Source organism: Propithecus coquereli, unplaced genomic scaffold, assembly GCF_000956105.1.
Source record: "Propithecus coquereli isolate 6110/MARCELLA unplaced genomic scaffold, Pcoq_1.0 Scaffold119, whole genome shotgun sequence".
In the NCBI taxonomy this organism is placed as follows: domain Eukaryota; kingdom Metazoa; phylum Chordata; class Mammalia; order Primates; family Indriidae; genus Propithecus; species Propithecus coquereli.
In genome coordinates, this window is record NW_012135969.1 from 3,909,167 (window position 1) to 3,929,435 (window position 20,269).

The 20,269-nt window shown below is 43.5% G+C and overlaps 1 protein-coding gene across 1 annotated transcript; it reads right to left on the minus strand.

The window, feature by feature from the left end:
- Positions 1–1,754: 1,754 nt before the first annotated feature.
- On the minus strand, positions 1,755–20,159 carry CASC3 (cancer susceptibility candidate 3). The gene is made up of 14 exons (XM_012661657.1): positions 19,812–20,159; positions 19,374–19,401; positions 18,990–19,027; positions 9,473–9,631; positions 9,232–9,383; positions 8,487–8,663; positions 7,608–8,293; positions 6,083–6,147; positions 5,655–5,769; positions 5,314–5,412; positions 4,842–5,056; positions 4,161–4,283; positions 3,946–4,008; positions 1,755–3,469 (listed from the first exon to the last, which is right to left on the minus strand). Exons 1-13 carry the CDS (start codon positions 20,040–20,042, stop codon positions 3,985–3,987), a joined length of 2,112 nt encoding a protein of 703 aa, XP_012517111.1. The 5' UTR covers positions 20,043–20,159; the 3' UTR covers positions 1,755–3,469; positions 3,946–3,984.
- Between the last annotated feature and the right edge of the window lie 110 nt (positions 20,160–20,269).

The following is a 20,269-nucleotide window of genomic DNA, read 5'->3' on the forward strand; positions in this document are numbered from 1 at the left end:
ACCCCTCCAACTACTCAAGGATATCAGGCAGAGACTAAGTCCAAAACCTTGGGTCAGGGAAGGAAGCCAGCATCAAGTTATGGTCCTCCTAGAGCAGCAGTGGTTTTCATTCTGACTGCACACTGGAATCACAGAGAAGCTTTTCAGAAATACTGATGTCCAGGCCACATCCCAATTAAGTCAGATTTCTGAGGCAGGGCCAAGGCTTATGGTATTTTTGAAAAGCTTCTCAGTTGATTCAAACAGGCAGGGTTGAAAATCACTGCCCTAGTGAGACAACCCAAGTGGGCCACAGATGCTGGGAGATGACTCTGGAATTTCAAGTCCTTGCTGTTTTAAGTTGCCCCACAAGGTAGCAGGCCTGTGTGCTGATCCTGAAGGGAGCAGTGGGCAGGGAACCTGCACTCTATCATGGAAGAAATAAAAGAGGAAGGCAGGGTGGTATGAATAACAACTATGAGGAGATGAGGGCCGAAAAGCTTAGAGAACCCAGGCCATGGGCTTCAAGAACAGGACTGGGCACGGCTACCTAAGGCTGATCTGTCTGCCCCTTACACTCCCCTTCTTTCTGCCCACCGAGAGGCAGGCTGGGAGGGCAGAGAGAACCTGGGGGCTTTGCTGAGCTTGAGTTTCTTCTTGCTGAGCTGGTTACCAGGGCAACAGAGAGAGCAATGGGATCTAACTGCAGGACTGGGGAAGCAAGAGGCAGGGGTGAGGGGGAAGCATCTTAACACTCTCATTCCTCCTGCCAGTAACCCACCCACAAGGCTGGTTGGCATTCTTTCTTTTTTGGCTGGTTGGCATTCTTTGCATGACCCCAGGAGACCAGGGCTATAGTAACCCATCACCCCATGGGGGAGGAGAAACAAACTGACATGACTTAAGAGAGGAATTAGGGATGGGGGTCAGGAAAGTCATGTTCCTCTGGCTATAGCAACAGCACCGAGGGGTGTGAGGGGAGTCCTGTCTGTCATTTTAAGATGCACCTTGATGCCCACCTCTCCAGTGTATGGATTTGCAAAACCCAAGAACAAATGCTGGGCTTCATGCCACATTAAACTCAGTTGCTCTCCCATACCAGGGAAAGCCTCTACAGTAAACTTCCATCCCACCCAGGACCTGGAGGGAACAGTCAATTCAAAGCTGAGAATTGCCCTGTAAGTTGCCTAGGTAAACTGCAGCATGCGCCACAGTTGGTGGTCTTTTAATTTCCCTTCCCCTTACCTGTAGTAAGATTAATAGGAGATTCTCCCTTAGACTGTGGTCCTTAATACAACACTTTAGTGCCAGCGTCTTTACTTTTCAAGAAAGAGAGCTACCTGCATCTCTTCTCTTGTCCAGGACCTGGTAATGGAATATCACCTTGGGAAGCTTACTTGCCAAACACAAAGAAAGGCATAAGGGATACTGGATGTTTCAGTGGATAAGTGGATAAGCCACATCTCACTAGTTTTTCTGTCCCTGACACTTCCAATCTAAGGGATTGTGTGATATCCCAGTGTCTATGTGGCAATGTGGTTTAAAAAATAACTTATGGGGAGTACATTTATGGCCTCATAGTGGCTCCTAACCTCTCTCGGCTTCCATTTCACAAGTCTGAGCTGGCTCGAGTTGTAACTGTGACCCTGTGGGGGAATTAGGGAGTCCTTTTCCCTCCCTCCCTTCCTCCCAAATCAAGACTCATGCATTTGTCTACCAGTGGGATGTTTGAAAAAAAAAAGAAAAAAGACTCATGCAAAACACTGGCAAGGGAGCCAAGTTTATAGTCTAAATTTTATTATCTCCAAGTCACAATGCTGATCACAAATGTGCACCCTTTAAAACAGTAACAAAAAACAAAACACATGGAGAAATCCTTGCAACTAAACACAGCGGACCAACAGAGACAACTGTCACAGTGTCTTAAGGTCTGGGATTCTGGGCATGCTGCCCACAGGCTTGAGGAGACATCTTCAGGTTTAAGGCAAAGGGAACAGCCTACAAAAGGCACAACCACCAGCTACCCCTGGAAGAATCTCTTAGCTATTTCCTTCTGGGGGTTACAGCTTAAGTGCCTCTCCCTACTCCCCATCCCACACCTGTGACTCAGAGTAGTTAGGCCAGCTGCGGGAGAGAAGGAATAAAAACAGACAGTGACATTACTTAGGGAGAGACACAGCGACCACTTTCTCCCTCAGGTTCTGTAGAAGGACAGGGACAGTGGCCAAGTTATCCCTGGCAGACAGAAGTGCTGCAGTAATAGGAATCTCTTCTGTGGAGGGAGCAGTTGAGTGGTTCAGTGCCATGGATAGGAAGGAAAGAAAAGAGGAGCCTTTGCCCAGAAGGTGACTGGCTTCCTTAGGCCTTAAGCCTAGGTGTGGTATCTTCTGTTTGCAAGGACAAGAGTAAAATTTAGGGAACAAAAGACAGTAACATCTAAAACACTCATAGCAGGAAAGACGTTGAGAAGAGCAATTGCAAAGGACAGGGTAGATCGCTTGTTGGATAATATTTGCCTCTAGAGAGATGCATTGGTCCACAGCAACTGGAAAGGGGGTATGGTAGGAGGAATGGAAAAGAAGAGAAGCAGGGCCCTCTAATTCCACTTACCTCAAAGACTGAGCCCTGAGGACTATGTGAATACATACCCCTAAGATGCAAAGGCTCTCGCTCCATCCTCCCTTTCTCACAAAAGCAACTGGTTTGCCATCTCTCCCCACAGTAGAGACTTTGCCCTCAGTAGAGGACTGAAGCCCACCAGAGGACAGGTAATGATGGAAGCTCAGATTCCTAAAAACCTAAGTCAAAAAGAAGGGCTCCTACCCACCTACTCTGAGTTTTTCTGCACAATAGGACACTTTGTGCAGATAGCTATGCTTCCACAAGGTTAGAGGAGTTAAGAGAATCCAAGTATATAAGAGAGTAACAAAGGCCAACCAAAAGTGAAAAGCCAGGTCTTTTTAGACTTGGTGGAGGAAGGCTGGCTGATACATTCTCCATTATCTGGGATGCACAGAGGAGTCAAAAGGGAACCCAGAGAAGCCAGCAAACCAGAAGAATGAACACGTTTCATTTAAAGGCAGAGAGAGAGAACTAAAAGAATATTAATTTAAGAATAGCAAGCCAGGCTTTAAAAATGAACATCTTAGAAAACAAAACAAACAGGAAGGAACTTCCCTGGGAACAGGAGACACTTGAATTTCCCAGGAGAAAGTGAAGAAGAGCAAAAGACACAGGCTGCTGGATCTAGACTCAGAAGCTGGGCTGTCTGGATCTCTGCTCCCCTGAACACAGCCAACTCAATTGAAGGGTGGAGACAGGAAGAAGTCCACTTGTTTCTCCTCTCTCCAACAGAGCCTATCCTCAGAGGAAGGCAGGGTCCTCCTCTTTCAGCTGTTTGCTGGTAGGAGCCATCCTCTCTTTGAAGCCCTCCTGGTAGTAGACAGCCAGTTGTATTTCTCTTCTCTCCTGAGTTTTCACCTCTGCTGTTCTGACAGGGGTTGGGGAAAGGGAAGAACCACCAGAACGTTAGCGGACCTTCTGGGCATTTACAAGCTGTTTTCAAAAAGCCACATTTCTAAATAATGTGTTTTAAAGTAATGTCCTTAAATAAAATAGCAGTGACAAAGAATCCCGCAGTTTTTCTCCTCTTATGATCTTTAGAATTGGCTTTTTCTGCTGTAACACCTCAAATTTAGATTTCCTTTTTCCTCAAACAAGTTTAAGACTGTCATCCTTGCAGCTGTATTTTTTCCTTGTAGCTTCCCAACTGAAATTGTCATATTAACCATGGTTTCTATTTCAAGCCTGCATGACAACTGCAAAACAAACCAGCAAATTTCAGGACTCCTTTAAGCCTCTCCTGAGATACACCAAAATCACAACTTAAAGCATTAATTAGGTGATTTTGTTTGTTAAGTGTGAGTATTAGTTTTAGGAATAGGAGTCAGTAAACTGTGTACTTACTTTTATATGATGTTAGATTAAAATATTCAGAAACTCGTATTAACTGGAACCCCTGCTTACAACCTGAAATAATAAAGTTGGAATTTGTTATCAGGTCACACTTAGAAGACTTTTTTCCATAGAAACACACCCAGAAAAGGAGGGAAATCCTATGTGGAAAAGGAAAAGCCCACTGATGTAGCATATGCCTTAAATATGGGAAGGAACTCTCATACCTCAGGTGGAGGGGGCTTGATGGTGACTGGCTGGGGAGTCCTCCGGGGTGGGGAGGGCTTTGGCTGCACCTGCTGCTGGGCGGGGTTATAGTATGTCACTCCTCCATATACCTGTGATGGGGCCTGGGACCCCACAAGCCAGAAGAAGAAAAAGTTAGCAATTAATTCATCCAACCTATGATGAATAAGAAATATTATTGAGACACAAAGATAAGAATATTGAGGAATTTATTAGACTCTGGTTCTAATTTCTTCAAAGTACTGCCGAACTTTCTCTAATTCCCACCATCAGCTGACAAATGGAAAAGGCTGAGCTCAGTGGTGACACTCCAGCTACCTGATGTGTCAACCTGTTGTTGGAAGTTAAGCAGGATAGGGGTAAGGCTGATAAGTAGTAGAATACAGCTTCTTTACGCAGTTGAATTAATGGCAGATATTGTGGCCTATGATGTACCACAGCACTCAAATGAAACATTTAAGAAACTAAAGAGAATAAACAGATGATAGGCATTATATAAGCTGCATTTCCAGCTCCTGACCACCAAGAGGCGTCCTGGTGCCATATATGTATCAGTGGCACTGAAATGTTCTCTTGAATCCCTTTAGTATTCTCCCCATACCACATTCCTGTCTGAATTAAAGGAGGTGTACCTAGAAAAATATGCTCATTAGCCATCTCACCTGTGCATTAGGATACAGATGAGGAGGTGGAGGGGGAGGCAGTGCCCCTGGAGCATAAGGGTAACTGGGATTACCAAAGTTCATGACGCCTGGAGCAGAAAAGTAAGTAGGAGCAAGCAACTGCTGAGGTGGTGGCTGTCCTGGATTCATGGACACTGGTGGGGGATAGAGGCCTGGATTGGGCAGAGGCGCTGGTGTCTGGTGGGGATGTAAACCTGGACAAGGAGAGGAAAACAAAAACTGAAAAAGAAGATAATACCATTTCCATGGGATGGCCTGGCTGGACTGCTCAGCATAAACAGGCTCAGGATGGAAGCCCCAGGATGGACACAAGAGGAGTCTTCTTGTCCAAGCAGCCACAATGGCCAGCCTCATAGGCTAGCAGCACAGAGCTCAGGAAGATGGGGTCTGTGGAGCCCCAAACATATATCCTCATGTACTGGAAGCATACAAGTAGAGGCACAAAGCTTACCTGGGTGGGGAAGGTGCATTTCTGGCTGCACAATCATGCCCTGTGGAGGCAGTGGGGCAGGGCTGTCACCATGGGTATAGATTGGTCCCTGGAACTGCACTGTAAGATATCACATTGGGACTCTCATAAACCCTCACTCTTCGTATCACACAGACAAGTCTCCTTGTCCCCCAAACCCTTTAAAATATGTTCTCAGTTTTCCACGTGAAGAAAACAGCAACCAGATAATGTCTGATAACCTCTGTGAAAAATCAGAAGGGAAATTCAGGAGGCAGGAGGTTGGTCTCTTAGTTCACTTCACTCTGCCAAGAAAGGTACCCCAACAATAATAAAAAACTTACGTGGATCATAGTAATGTCCTTCCATGATACTGATATGCACAGGAGGGGCAGGGGGCTCTGGCACAGGTCTTTGCCGCTGAGATGAATAGCGTTTGGCTCGACCACCTTGGACACCCTGACACAGAGAGAGAAGCCTGAATAAGACTTCCAGAGGGCTGACTGGCATATCAAGTCCTACCCTTCTATAGGTGCTGTAAAACACTTGCTACACGGCAGGTGTTTAATAAGTATTTGGAAAGTGAATTGAAATATCAATGAAAAACATCAAGACTTGAACCTAAACCTTCTACTCTCTATTTCTGATCCCAAATTAAAAGAAATTTGGGGAAGCAATGGGAAAACTAACTTCAAGATCTTATCTTGGTTTAAACAATGAACAAGCTATAATTTGTAGCCCCCCCCAATCTACTCCCTTTCCCATTTTATACCATTTCTTCCATCCGGTTAAATGGAGGTGGTGCTCCTGCTCCCATGTGTATATGGTTAGGCATACCTGTAATATACCAAAAAAGTCACTGCTGCAGAGCAGACATATGTGAGTGGGACTCAGATGCCATCAACAAAATGACAGGTTGAAGAGTCAAAAGGGAGGACGTCTTTCTTCTTTTAAACAAACAAAATTCCTTTTAAATTATCTCTGCTTCCTGTCAATACCATGATTTAAAAATTTGCCCCCACTGCCATCTTAATACAGTAATAAAGTCCTTGAACGTGAAAAAAAATGACTTCAGTGAAGAAACTCAAGTTCAAATTTTCCCTAGCAAATTCTTCCCTGCACAGAATACCCTGGGAGATTATAATTAGCACATTATGTTATCAAACATATTGAAAAAATCTCAGCCCAAGAGTTTCTGAGCAACAGTCGCACAGGGGAGGGATGTTCTGTAAATCTACTTGATTATATCCTAGTCACAGAGGTCTGGGTTGGAAGTTTGAGAAGAGATTCTGCTCTGGCTAAAAATGACTCAGGACAAAAAGGAATGTTCTAGAGACTGTCTTCTAGTGGTACAATCAGCAGGAGGGTATACTCCTCTATAATAGAGATCAATTCCAGGTCTAGTTTATGCTACATTTGTTTTTGGTGTTCAAAAATCACCCACACCAAAGAAGGATACTGAAACGCTGTAAGAAGATTTCTAATCTTTAAGTTGTATTTTGGAAACTAAGGAAAGAACCCTCAATCTATTTGGTTGGAGGAAGATAAAGGAGAATGAGCAAAAAGTATGATAGATAGATCCTGCTCTTCAAAACTATACTATCCAATATGATACCCACTAGCCACATGTGGGTATTTAAATTTTAATTAATTAAAATTAAAAGCTCAATCCCTCACTCCGGCAATATTTCAAGTATTCAAAAGCACCATCGGTCAGGTGCAGTGGTGCATGCCTGTAATCCTAACTGCTCAGGATTGAGGTGGAAGGATTGCTTGGGCAAAGGAGTTCAAGACCAGCCAGGGCAAGACAGTGAGACTCCCATCTCCACAAACAAAACAAAAAAGCACCATCATTACAGAAAGTTCTATTGGGCAGTCTGTCACTGGAAGATTAAGGAAATTAGAGGCTTTCCTTTCAAAGAGATTAGATCTAAATTCAAATGAATAAGTTCTGCCTTCAAATATTTAAGCATTAGCTTAAATAATAAGAACATTGACTTCTTTCACTTTTTCTATAGAGTAGAAAAAGGATTCTGTACTCAGGAGCTCAATGATGATGACTGATTAGTTAATAGGCAATGGATTAGTTAACAGGCAAAACAGTGGGACAGTCTTGGGTAACAGATAAAACTGCTTTGAGGACTGGATGAATGTACCTATGAATCCATCTTTTTCTCTCAGTTAATGAAAAGATAGGTATTTGTCAGATACCACATTCCTGAGAGCCTTAAGTTCCATTCCCCTAAACCTGATGATGCAAAGGGGGAAAAGCTAGCCACCAACCCTAAGATTCCTACCTCGAAGCTCTCGTGGTTGCAGGAAAGAAGGCTGCCCTGGACTCCAATTCTGTTCTGCTATATTTAATTGCGCCATGTCTTGCTCCAGTCCACCTGTAGTAGAATCCACTGGAGCCTCCCAGTTCCCAGTCTTAGTAGGCGGAGGAGGGGTGGTTTCTGGGACTTGAGGTGCCGGAATCAGCCCTTCAGGTAGAGGGGGCATCTCCTCTGCAATCTTGACTGCATCTCCAACTTTGGTTCGGGTTCTTCTTGCCCGGGAATAGGATTTCTTCTCAATGGGCCTGTCAGGGGCTGGTGGTGCAATGTCAGGAGCAGCAGCAGGTGTCTCTGAGACTGCCTCTTCCTTCTCAGGACTGCCAAGCACTGGAGCATCTGCTTCTGGAGATGGGTCTCTCATAGGAGTCTGTTCCAGGCGCCGTGACCGGTAACTGGTTTCATGCTTAAAAGTTTCACCAGACCGGCCACCATACTGCCCACCAGCCTCCATAGGCCTAAAACCAGCACGACCTTCCTTGAAGCCCCCAGATCGAGAGTAATTCCTGGGTGCAGACATGCGGCCAGTACCTGCAGCATTCCTGTTAACAAATGTCCTTGGTGGTAGGGTGCCCCCAGGACCCTGATGGCGATGGGACTTGTTTAGCCGCTCGCCATTCCAGTTTGGATCTCTTTGTGGAGGACTCCCAAATCTAAGAAATGGAATGCAGAAACTGTTAAGAAAAAATAACATAAGAGACCACTAGAGATGTAAACTGACAGTCAGGGAGACTTCCCATATTCCTCACCCATTCACTTACTGGCTAGGAAAGGAGTTCTTTCTAAAAACATCAATAGTCCAGGCCTTAAAAACAAAAAAAAGTCTGGGCTCCAAAATTTCCTCACCGGGGTTTCCGGATTCTTCGGGGTCTGATGTCATCAGGATTGTGAGCTGAGCGGATGTCATAGCCATAAAGAGCAATGAGTTCCTGTCGGGACTTTGGGGCCTGCTCATCTTCCCGGAACTTGTCATGTTCCCAGCGGCCCTCATCCTTCCATAGTTTTCGTTGACGCCCTTTGGGTCTGGACAAAACCAAGGAAAAGTGTCTTAGGTCAGCAGAATCTGCAAGGTAGAGATGTTCATGAAACAAACAGGGTCAGGCAGGGAGATAGCAGGAACTTCATGTAATCTCCCCTTCTTTCCAGATCATACAAAACAGGCCCCCCAAAAGCAAGAGTGAATCACAGCAGGGCCTGCTGGGCTCAAATACAACAAAAATTGAAATGAGAAAAGACTTCAAGTCATTGAGTACCTCTGAAACAACTCTCTCCTAAAAAGCAGCCTATGCAAGTAATTCATATCTCAGAGGGCTTGAGCCTCAGATGAAGGAAGGCAAAAGTGTAATGATTTAAGAGAAGATGGGTTCTGGAGACAGACTGCCCTGGGTCTGGATCCCAGCTGCCCCACCAAGAGTTACCAAATATTCTAAGCCTCGCTTTCCTCATTTGTCCAAGAAAGATAATCATAACATTTACCCTAAAATGTCGTGAGCAATGAGATAATACAGGTAAAACACTTAGCAAAGTGCCTGGCATCCAGTAAGCAGCACTAAATACATGCTGGACAGCAGCAGCAGCAAGTGGCTATTACCTGACTTCCTCATCCTGAGTTTGCCCTCGAAGATCATGCTCAAAGAAGAGCCCTTTCCGGGGTATGTACGCTGGATTCTTCCGATCCTCGTCATCATCCAAATGCTTAGGCCCCTTTTTACCCACTTTGTTCTCCACAGGCTCTGTGCTCTCCTGGAGGACAGATAAAGGGCTCCTTACTCCTCCAAGGCTGTGAGCCCCTATTCCAGTCCCCAGCATGGAGGACTGTGGTGTGTACCGACCTGTCCATCCCCACTTTGCCTCTCTCCAGTCACAGTGCCTTTGCTATCAGGTTTTTCTTCTCCCTTCTCTTCTTTTGCTGAAGAATTAACCGCATCATTAGCTTCTGATTTCAGCTCCACTTTGGAGTTTTCCTCTTCACTGTATTCCTCTTCTTCACCCTGAAAAAAGTTTCCCTGTCAGCTGTGGAGATAAGATCTGAACGGTTCAGGGTCAACTGTATTTTGGCCTCAAAGTGTTTTGGGTTAAGATTCTCAGAAAGGTAACAGAGAACTGAGGGAGACTGCTTGACTACACCCACACTCTGAGAACCAAGCCTATACCTACAGCTTTTTAACAAGCAACTACCCTTGATTCTTCCCATTTTCCTCAATTACATTAAGTTTTCCCTCCTCTGGAGATGAGGATGGGTGGGTGGTAACCATCTCGTTCTTTCCTTGATCCTATGTTCCCTAAAGATTTTGAAGCAGAAATTGTAAGAACTTACTTGGTGTGTGTATGTGACTTTAATTCATTACTCCCCCTGCCACACATACTGACTGAATTCAAACATCTTAAAATAGTACCAGCATGATTAATAAGGGAACTTTGTTTTATGCTCCACTCCATCTAGTCTGTGGTAGAATGTCAAATGAGGCAACTTTTTTATTCCAAGGGAGAAACTAATTTTGTTTCCAGGGCAGAACAGAAAGATACAAATAGCATACTGCTGAGAAGACTCCAAATCAGAGTCAAAGCTTGGTCTAACTGAAGCCAAGGTGCTACCCTAGGGTCACACAGCTTTGGCTAAGGGATATCATCAAAACCTTTTTCCAGAGGAGACAAAGTCCCCCTACATCACTTACCACTTTAGTGAACTGTTTCCAACTCTTACTAGCTCTCCCCTAAAGGAACTGTTTCCCTTAAAGAATTCTCACGCAGAAATTTTAGCTCATTCTTCTACTCCCCACATATTTCAGAGTAAGAGCTAGGGTTGGTGTCTTCCTCATTCTCAATCTCTCTTCCAGATCTAACTCCCTCAGCCTCATTTTAAACCCCCATCCCCTGAGGCCCTGGACCCACTCTATCATTCCCTTGAAGACTTTGGCAGTGAGGTCACAGTCTTCACCTTCACTTTAGCCACCACTCCAAAGCAGTCTTACCTGGAAATGCTACGCATTTTTTTTTTAAAGTAAATATGCTGGCTTTTAAAGTCTCAAATACCTCAGGTCTTGACTAAAACTGTTACATGTAAAACAATGAAGTCAAACCTTTACCTTACCCCACATACAAAAATTAACTCAAAATGGATCAAAGACCTAAATATAAGAGCTAAATCTATAAAACTTGTAGAAGCAAGCATATGAATAAATATTCATAACATCGAGTTTGGCAAAGGATTCTTAGATATAACACCAAGAACACGAGCAACAAAAGGAAAAACAGATAAACTGGACTTCACCGCAGTTAAAACCTTTGTGCTTGAAAGAACGTCATCAAGGTGAACAATCCACAGAATGGAAATAAATATTTACAAATCATATATCCTTTTGTTTTGAGACAGGGTCTTCCTCTGTCACCCAGGCTAGAGTGCAATGACAGGATCATAGCTCACTGCAGCCGGGAACTCCTGGGTTTAAGCAATCCTCCTGTGTCAGCTTCCCAAGTAGACCACAGGCACACACAACCACACCCAGCTAATTTTTCTTTTTTCTGTAGAGACAGGGTCTTGCCATGTTGCCGAGGTTGGTCTCGAACTCCTGGCCTCAAGCAATCCTCCCACCTTGGCCTCCTAAAGTGCTAGGATTACAGGTGTGAGCCACCATGCCCAACCACAAATCATATATCTGATAAGGGACTTATATCTAAAATATATATAGAAAACTCTTACAACTCAATAAATAATCCGATTAAAAATGGGCAAAGTATCAAAACAGTCATTTCAAGGGAGATAGACAAATGGCCAATAAGCACAAGAAAAAAATGCTCAACATCATCAGTCATCAGAGAAATGCAAATCAAAATGAGACACTGTTTCACACCTATTAGCATGGCTAGAATGAAGAAATCAGGCAGGCCAGGCATGGTGGGTCATGCCTGTAATGCTAGCATTTTGGAAGGCCGAGGCAGGATGATCACTTGAGGCCAGCCTCAAGTGGAGTTTGAGATCAGCGTGGGCAACATGGTGAGACCCCATTGCTATTAAAATTAAAGAATTAGCTGATGTGGTGGTGCCTGCCTGTAGTCTAAGCTACTTGGGAAGGTGAGGTGGGACTATTGCTTGAGCCCAGGAGTTTGAGGTTGCAGTGAGCTGTCATCGCACCACTGTATTCCAGCCCAGGCAACGGAGCAAGACCCTGTCGCAAAAAAACAAAAAGATAGTAACAAGTGCTGTCCACGATGTAGAGAAATTGGAACCCCCATACACTACTGCTGAGAAGGTAAAATGGCTCAGTACTTGGGAAAAGTCTGGCAGTTCCTCAAATGTTTAAACACAGAGTTACCATATGACTCAGCAATTCCATTCCTAGGTACATACACAAGAGAAGTAAAAACATACGTGTCCACACAAAAACCTATACATTAAAAATTAGCTGGGTGCTACGGAGCGAGCCTGTAGTTCCAGCTACTTGGGAGGCGGAGGCAAGAGGATCACTTGAGCCCAGGAGTTTGAGGTTGCAGTGAGCTTTGATGATGCCATTGTACTGTACCAGGGCAATAGAGTGAGACTGTCTCAAAAAAAACACAAAAAACGTATACAATAATGTTTACAGCAGCATTATTCACCATAACCAGAAGATGAAAACGAGATGCAGAAATAACCCAAGTGTCTGTCAATGGATGAATGGATAAAGACAATGCAGTATATTACACACAGGGAATATCATATGGCCCTAAAAAGGGAAACCTTGCCATTTGCAGTAACATGAATGAACCTAGAGGATAGTATTTCTAAGTCAAATATGCCAGACACAGAAAGACAAATACCACCTGATCTCACTTATACTTACCTGTGAAATTTAAAGTGGAACTCATAGAAACAGAGTAGAAAGTGGTTGTCAGGGGTTTGAGGGTAGAGGAAATCAGAAGATTTTGGTCAAAGAATATAAAAGCTCAGTTATAAGATGAATAGATTATGGAGACCTAACATATAGCATGGTAACCACAGTTAATAATGTGTTGTACACTTGCAATTTGCTAAGAGTAGATCTGCAGTGTGCAGATCTTCACCACACCAAAAAAAGGTCTACGTGAGGTGATGGATATGTTAATTAACTTGACTGTGGTACTCACTTCACAATGTATACATATATCAAGACATCATGTTGTATACCTTAAATGTATATAATTTTTATCAAATATACCGCAACAAAGTTGGGGGGGAACAACCCAAATGTCCATCAATGGATGAATGGACAAAACCGAATGTGGGATATCCACACAATGGAACACCATTCAGCCATAAAAAGTAGTGAAGTACTGATACATGCTACAACTTGGATGAAAACTTTGAAAACGATTCCTGTAATGGCTGCTTCCTGGAAGGCTGTGTCATGTGGAATCTCCTAGCCTTAGCAACCTGCGCTCTAGGAAGGGAAAAATTTCCAGTCAGAATTATATACACATCATTTCCTTGGAACCTTCAGCCCTCAAGAGATCCCAATATCATGACTTCAGTTTCAACACAGCTGCTCTTAGACCTCATTTCACTGCTAGTGCTGCCTGTTGTTGAAGCAGTGGAAGCTAGAGATGCAACTGCTCTCTTGTTAGGTGTGGTTCTCAGCCTCACAGGCATTTGCGCTTGCTTGAGGGTACATACACGGGAGAGAAATGGACAGATGCGACTCTGAAGGACCTCCTCATCAAACCTCACCCTGAAGACCTTTGTGCTGTTGAGGCTAAACTTGAGCTTCGGTGTCTGAAAATTTCCAAGAAACAGTAAATAGGGGAGTTTCATATTCTTTGTTGTTTCCCTTAAAATGGGAACAAATTAATATATAAATGGGAAAATATCTTTTCAACAAATAATGCACTAAAATACGCAGCCTATAATTTGTATTTGCTGGTTAGAAAGGGGGTCAAAGAAGTAAGATGGATGAAATTTACGTAAGTAATATTTCACAGTGTTAGAATTTTCAAATCACATGAAATAGGAAGAAGGAAGCTTTTGCCCAGAATCCTAGGAAATCACCCCTGTAAAGTTATAATCATTGCCTCCTGAATTGTTGAGGAGTCTTTTCTCCATATTTTTATTACATTTTTACTTTATCTTCCACATTCATATTGTATTTAGATATCACAGTTAGCCAAAAATTGAAACGTTTATCTCTGGGTAAAAAACATTTAGAAAAATGTATTCAGTGTATCTAATATTCAAATCGAAAAAAGATTTAATGTAAAAAAAAAAAAAACACCCTTTATATTAACATTGAAACAGGCCTTGGGCAGGGGTGGGGGTTGGGGGAAAAAAACACTGAAATAGAGATCTAATGTTTAAAAAAAAAAACCTTTACATTAACTAACATCCTCATGGTGAGAAGTACTATATTAAATATAAACCCATTATGTTGTTTAAAAAAAAAAAAGAAAACTTTGAAAACATTATGCTAAGGGAAAGAAGCCAGTCACAAAAGTCCACATATTACATGATTCCATTTATATGAAAGGCCAGAATAGGAAAATCTATACAGATAGAAAGTAGATTTGTGGTTGCTTAGGAAGATGGGGAATTGGGGGGTTGACAGCTAAAGGGTACGGTGCCTCTTTTTGAGGTGATGAAGATGTTCTGAAACCCACTGTGATAATGGTTGCACGTATCTGTGAATATACTAAAATTCATTGAATTATTTATGTATTTTTTCTTTTTTTTTTTTAGAGACAGGGTCTCACTATGTTGCCCAGGCTGGATTCAAACTTCTAGGCTCAAGTATTCTCCTCCCTCAGCCTCCAGAACAGCTAGGACTATAGGCATGCACCAGCACACCCAGCTCTAACTTAAGACATCCGCTCCCCCTTGACCCTTCTACCTTCAGCCTATCAATCATTGCTTTCTCACATTCACTTTCTTCTCTCTCTAGACTCCACGGCCCATTTATTTCAATCACCACTAGTAACGTCCTCAATTCCCTTGTCACTCTCATGTGCCTGGGACAGGATCAACCTAAATGTCTGCTTTCTCTAGGCTGGCCTACACCAGATGACCCCATTGCTGAAGGGGTTGAACACATACACACATACACACAACTTCACAGATCAATGCTACCTCCAACCTCAACAACTCAAACTCCCTTTAGTCTCACAGTTCCTACCCTGCCTCTGCACAAACCCCACTTCTAAAAGGAGATTTCTTTCCTTCAATTTCACAAAGAAAACAAAGTTAACACCAGCTTCCTCTACACATACGCTTCCTTAGCACCTCTCTATAAATACGATGAATTCTCTTGTCTGGTTCCTACCTCTTCTTACATACTCAGTCAAGAACACCAATACCCTTATTAGCTAGTCCCTCTCTTTTCTTTCCCTTTCTACTCATTCCTTCAATCTTTAACCATTCTGAGACTCTCCCAACTTTAAAAACAAACACTAAATCACCTCTTGATCTCAAAGCCTTCCACTCCACCTACCATCTCTCTAGCCTGCCCTTCATAGTCAAGTTTCTTTAAAAAGTTTTCTTGGACGATTCTGTGAAAATGGCAGTGGCATAATTTTTGACTTCTCTTCAAATCTCCACATGGAATCTGGACAGCAAAACCAAATGTTCAGACAACATTTACAACAAAACTAGGTTATAAGGCATCCCCCAAGCCCCTAAATATATAAACAGCACATAAGAACAAAGCACCGACAGCCACAAGACTTGCATAGTATTGTTGGTGTCTGTGTAGAAGAAAGTACAGTAGGATGTGAGAACAGGAGAACCCTGAAATAATCAATAGGTAGGCAACGGAAAGCACGAGAGGCAAAACTGAGAAGAGCAGTTGAAACTAGGAGGGGTTTTACCAAATGAACGTACGGACCTATGGTAGGTAGATCTGAAGGGGTGAAACGGACCTGGCTGCCAGGACTCCCTTCTAGGACAGGGTCTCATACTGAAGACAAACTGTTGAGAGGAGAATCAAATTGAGCAGGACAGGGAAAGTCCCCAAAAAGTTGGGGAGGGGAACAAAAGCAGTAATTCTCAGAAAGCAAGCCACCATATTTTTTAACATCACAGGAAAACAACAGAAGAGGGGGCTCTGTCAACTTAGAAAAAGCTATTCTGATTCACACTTCCTTCTAAAAGAGCAGGAAAACTAATTTTACATAAAAATGAACAGAAACTATAGAAGTTATATCCCATACAAAGATTAAAAAAAAACAGCATTCCAGCCGGGCACGGTGGCTCATGCCTGTAATCCTAGCTCTCTGGGAGGCCGAGGCGGGCGGATTGTTTGAGCTCAGGAGTTCGAAATCAGCCTGAGCAAGAGCGAGACCCCGTCTCTACTAAAAATAGAAAGAAATTAATTGGACAACTAAAAATATATAGAAAACTTAGCCAGGCATGGTGGCGCATGCCTGTAGTCCCAGCTACTCAGGAGGCTGAGGCAGGAGGATCGCTTGAGCCCAGGAGTTTGAGGCTGCTGTGAGCTAGGCCGATGCCACGGCACTCACTCTAGTCCGGGCAAAAGAGTGAGACTCTGTCTCAAAAAACAAAACAAAACAAAACAAAACAAAAAAAACAGCATTCCCACAGCGAAAGCGTGCCAGAAAGACATGTGCGTATCATCAAAATTGCAACTCCTCATATCCACGTTGTGTGCAAAGAAAAAAAAATTGCAACTATTTCAAAATTAGCTAAAAAGACATTATCAATAAGAATTAGAAAAACTCAAAAATGAAAACTCAGAAAGATACGAGAAATTAATTAGGAATTAGAAATTATATATTAAATATCACCACTTGAAAGTCCCAGGTTCCCTGATCTCAAAACATCCAAAATCCAACTCACCACTGTCCTCCTTGCAATCTCCTCCTCCTGCTGTCCCTTTCTTATTAATTGTATTCATCAACCTGGGCATCCCTTTGACTCCTTAATTCAGGTTCCACAATCAATGAAGGGGTTCCGTTAGGAACACCAGAATACTTCTCAAATCTATGTCCATGTCTCCTTTTTCAGGGCACCATCGTAATGCTCCTTGGACTATCCTAACAACCTCTTAACCCCACTCCTGCCTATCTACTTGCCTCATGCCTTGCCCATAATTCATCTTCCACACTTAGGCCTTCAGTGGCATTTCTTTCCTTGCCAATGAGGATAACATCCAAACTCCTTTACATACAGAATGGTGAGCCACTATAAAATCACAATCCCCAAACCTCACTGAACACTCCCATACTGCCTGGCAGTTTTTCCAATGTTTCCACTCTCCACTGACTATAGACAGTCCGTGACTTATGATGGTTCAACTTACAATTTTTCAACTTTATGATGATGCAAAAACAATACGCGTTCCTCAGGAACCATACTCTTCTTGAGATGCTGGGCAGTGGGAGCAAGCTGCAGTTCCCAGTCAGCCTCCCATTTTCTACTTATGTATTTTCAACTTAATCATGGGTTTATCGGGACTAGATGTAACCACAGCATAAACTGAAAAGCATCTGTACTGCAAATATTCCCTACCCCAAAACCTCTTGTAACTTTCCATTCTGTCCACTTCTGTTTTCACCGCCACCAATCTACTACATGCCACAAACTGCTTGCCTAGATTTCCACAACAGCTTTCTTAACTAGCTTTTCTGTCTCCAATCTTGCTCCTCTTGGATCAATTCTCCTCATTGCAGACAATATAACTGTTGTAAAATATCCTCAAATTTTACTGTACATAAGCATTAACCTGGGATCTTATTAACATATAAATGTCTTGAGTCCCCCTTCCCCCTCCCAAGATTCTGTTTCAGTAGGGAGTAGATTTTCTGATGCAAGTATCCTCTGAACCTGACAAACACTGCTTTAAAATCTAAGTCTAATCATATCACATTTTTGTTTAAAACACTTTTATAGTTTTTCAATTCCTTAGAATAAAATTGAAATACTTTGTAACCTGGCTTACAAGGTACTTGAAGATTTGGACTCGGACTCACCTCTTACAACCTAACTTCCTTGCCCTCCTATGTGCTAATCATGTTAAATATTTCATATCCTCTAACTAACCATGCGATCCATCTCTCTAGACCTTTTTCCCAATGTTCCGTATGCTTAGAAAACTCTCTGCCTGGCTAACTCCTAACCATTCTTCATGTCTCTATTTAAACATCCCATTCTCTTGTTTCCAAACAACCTAAACCCAATTAGCTACCCCTGGTATGTGCTCCCAAAGCACCCTATCCTTCCAGTATCATGGCACTTACTAAACATTATTCTAAGTATTTAACTGTTTTCCTCTTCTCATCCAGAATGTAAACTCAAGAGGAGAACCACATCTCTTTTACCCAGTGTCTAGTACAGCTCCTGACACAGACCAGGTACTTAATAAAGAGAAGGAACAAGTAAGCCCCTTCATGATTTGGCCCCTGCTCACTAATGTGCCTGTATTTCTGGTAACTATCCTGTCCCAACAATGCTCCAAACACACCAAACTATAATACTCCAAGTTCCCAAATGCTCCATTTTCTCTCCTGTAGGCTTTCTTGACTGTTGTTCTCTCTGCCTAAAACATGTTTTGCTTAGCTAAATCTAACTTATTCTTTTCTGACTGCCTTAGATTCAGTGCCCAGCCATAACACTTGATTTAGCCCTATCTCAGCAACTGTCACCAAGTAGTATGACTGCCTGAATATTCATCTGGCTTCTTTAATAAGTTGTAAGATCTCTAAAAATAGAAATTTTATTATAGTGTTCATTGTTCCATCTTCAAGGGTTTAACAGAGGCTAAGGTATAGTAATAGTTCTATAAAATTTATAGAATAAAGTTAAACCTTTGCCCTACCATCTAATTCTCTCTGTATATAATCCCATCACCAAAATACAGAACTCTGGACTCAACGACCCAGGAAATAAATACTCTGATGACATCTCCAGTAGTTTATCCAATCAAAACAAGCTCACAAGAACCTGCCTTCGGGAAACTTTCTCCTAAAGCCCCATCTATAAAATACGGGATGTTTTTGGTACAAACCACCTGGAATCCTGCCCTTGCAAAGTGTTCGGACAAATCTGGAAAAAAATATCCAACTGACTGGCTTCTCAACCAAAGCAGCATAAAATGAACTGCCAAACATCTTGTGGAGGACTTTAGGATGTTGTCATTCTCTTATTTGGAAACTTATTTTCTTCAGATAGGGAGAAAAGCCAACTACTTAACAGTGTAACACCTGTGGCTTGAAGAGGCTTGCCCCAAGTTTTCCCTCACTCTAACTGCATAAGACTTCTGTAACAGTTTTGTGGAAGCACAAATGAAGAATGCACAAGAGAAACAAGGTGGCCATGGTACTTCTGCAGCATGCGTATTAAAAATGCATTTTCTGACATACACCATAGGAAAAAGAACCTATCACACTCACTTCTGAGTCTTCTGCACTTTCATAATCCGAGAGAACAGCTGAAAGAAAACAGACACGTGTGAAAAAAAAAAAAAAACCCAGAAATTATAATTACCATTTCCTGACTGCTTATTGCGGGTCGGATTAAGACACCATTTAATTCTGACATCAACCTATGAGGCAGATAAAACTACAGGCCCCATAATTTAATGGAGAAACAGACTCAAAGAGTGACTTACCTAAGACGATACCGCTAAAACCTATACTCTTATTCATCATGCTATAAAAAGCCGTTTTGTGGCCCTAAATCCTTAACAGTCTAAGAGGATGTCACTGTTAAAAATAGGTAACCTGAGTTTATGTGCAAAAAACTCCTGTCATGATGAGGTAAAAGAGGCTACTCACCATCGCCCTCAATGCCATCTTCACTCTCCTAAAAGAAAGAAGATACGGGTTAGTTCTGTGATTTCCAGAGGTGGAGAGCTCAATAAAGAAATATAGGTGGAAAGGAGAAGACAACACGAAATGGTTGAACAGGGAGACGGGAACGGTAAATCCTTAACAATAAGTATCCTAGACAGGTCAGGTCTCTACCTCCAGCCCCAATTATTGAACAAATATCTGCTTTCCACCCGCAGTGGCACTGCCCTTTCCCCAGAACCCCCAACCTTTCCTTCCTCTTTCCTCGGGGCTCCGGATGCAAACCCGCACTGGGATAACTCCTCTTCTCTAACAAAATATACCCCAGCATCTACATCAGCTCCCAGCCTCCCACCCCGCCCCCCGGCCGGCTAGCCATCCGGCCCCCTCCCCTCCCCTCCCCGCCCGCGCGCGCGCACTCACACACTCCGACTCCTCATCAGCACTCTTGGCGCCCCCGCTCTCCGCCCGCCGCACATGAAGGGCCCCGCCTCGGCCTCCGCGCTGTGAAAGCAAAGAGCCGCCGCCGCCTCCACCACTACCGCTGCAGCTCCCGCCGCCCCGAGCCAAGGAGCCGCCGCTGTCTGAGCCCGAAGCACCCGATTCTTCGTCCTCTGTGTCCTGCGAAGCGCGCTGCCGCCGCCGGTCCGCCATCTTACGGAGAACGGCCACCGCCGGCTAGCTACTTACGCACCGCGCCCGTCGCGGAGGCTGCTGGGAGGCTCGAAAGCTGGTCCCGGCATGCTTCACGTGCGGCGCTTGGCCGCCCCGCTTTTCGGAAGGCGGGGCTGGGGGCGGGGCCTGCGCCCTGCGGCACGTTTGCGGGCGAGCGGGGCTACGGCTGTCGGTGACGTAAGGGGCGTGGCGTGGCTCCTGACTTC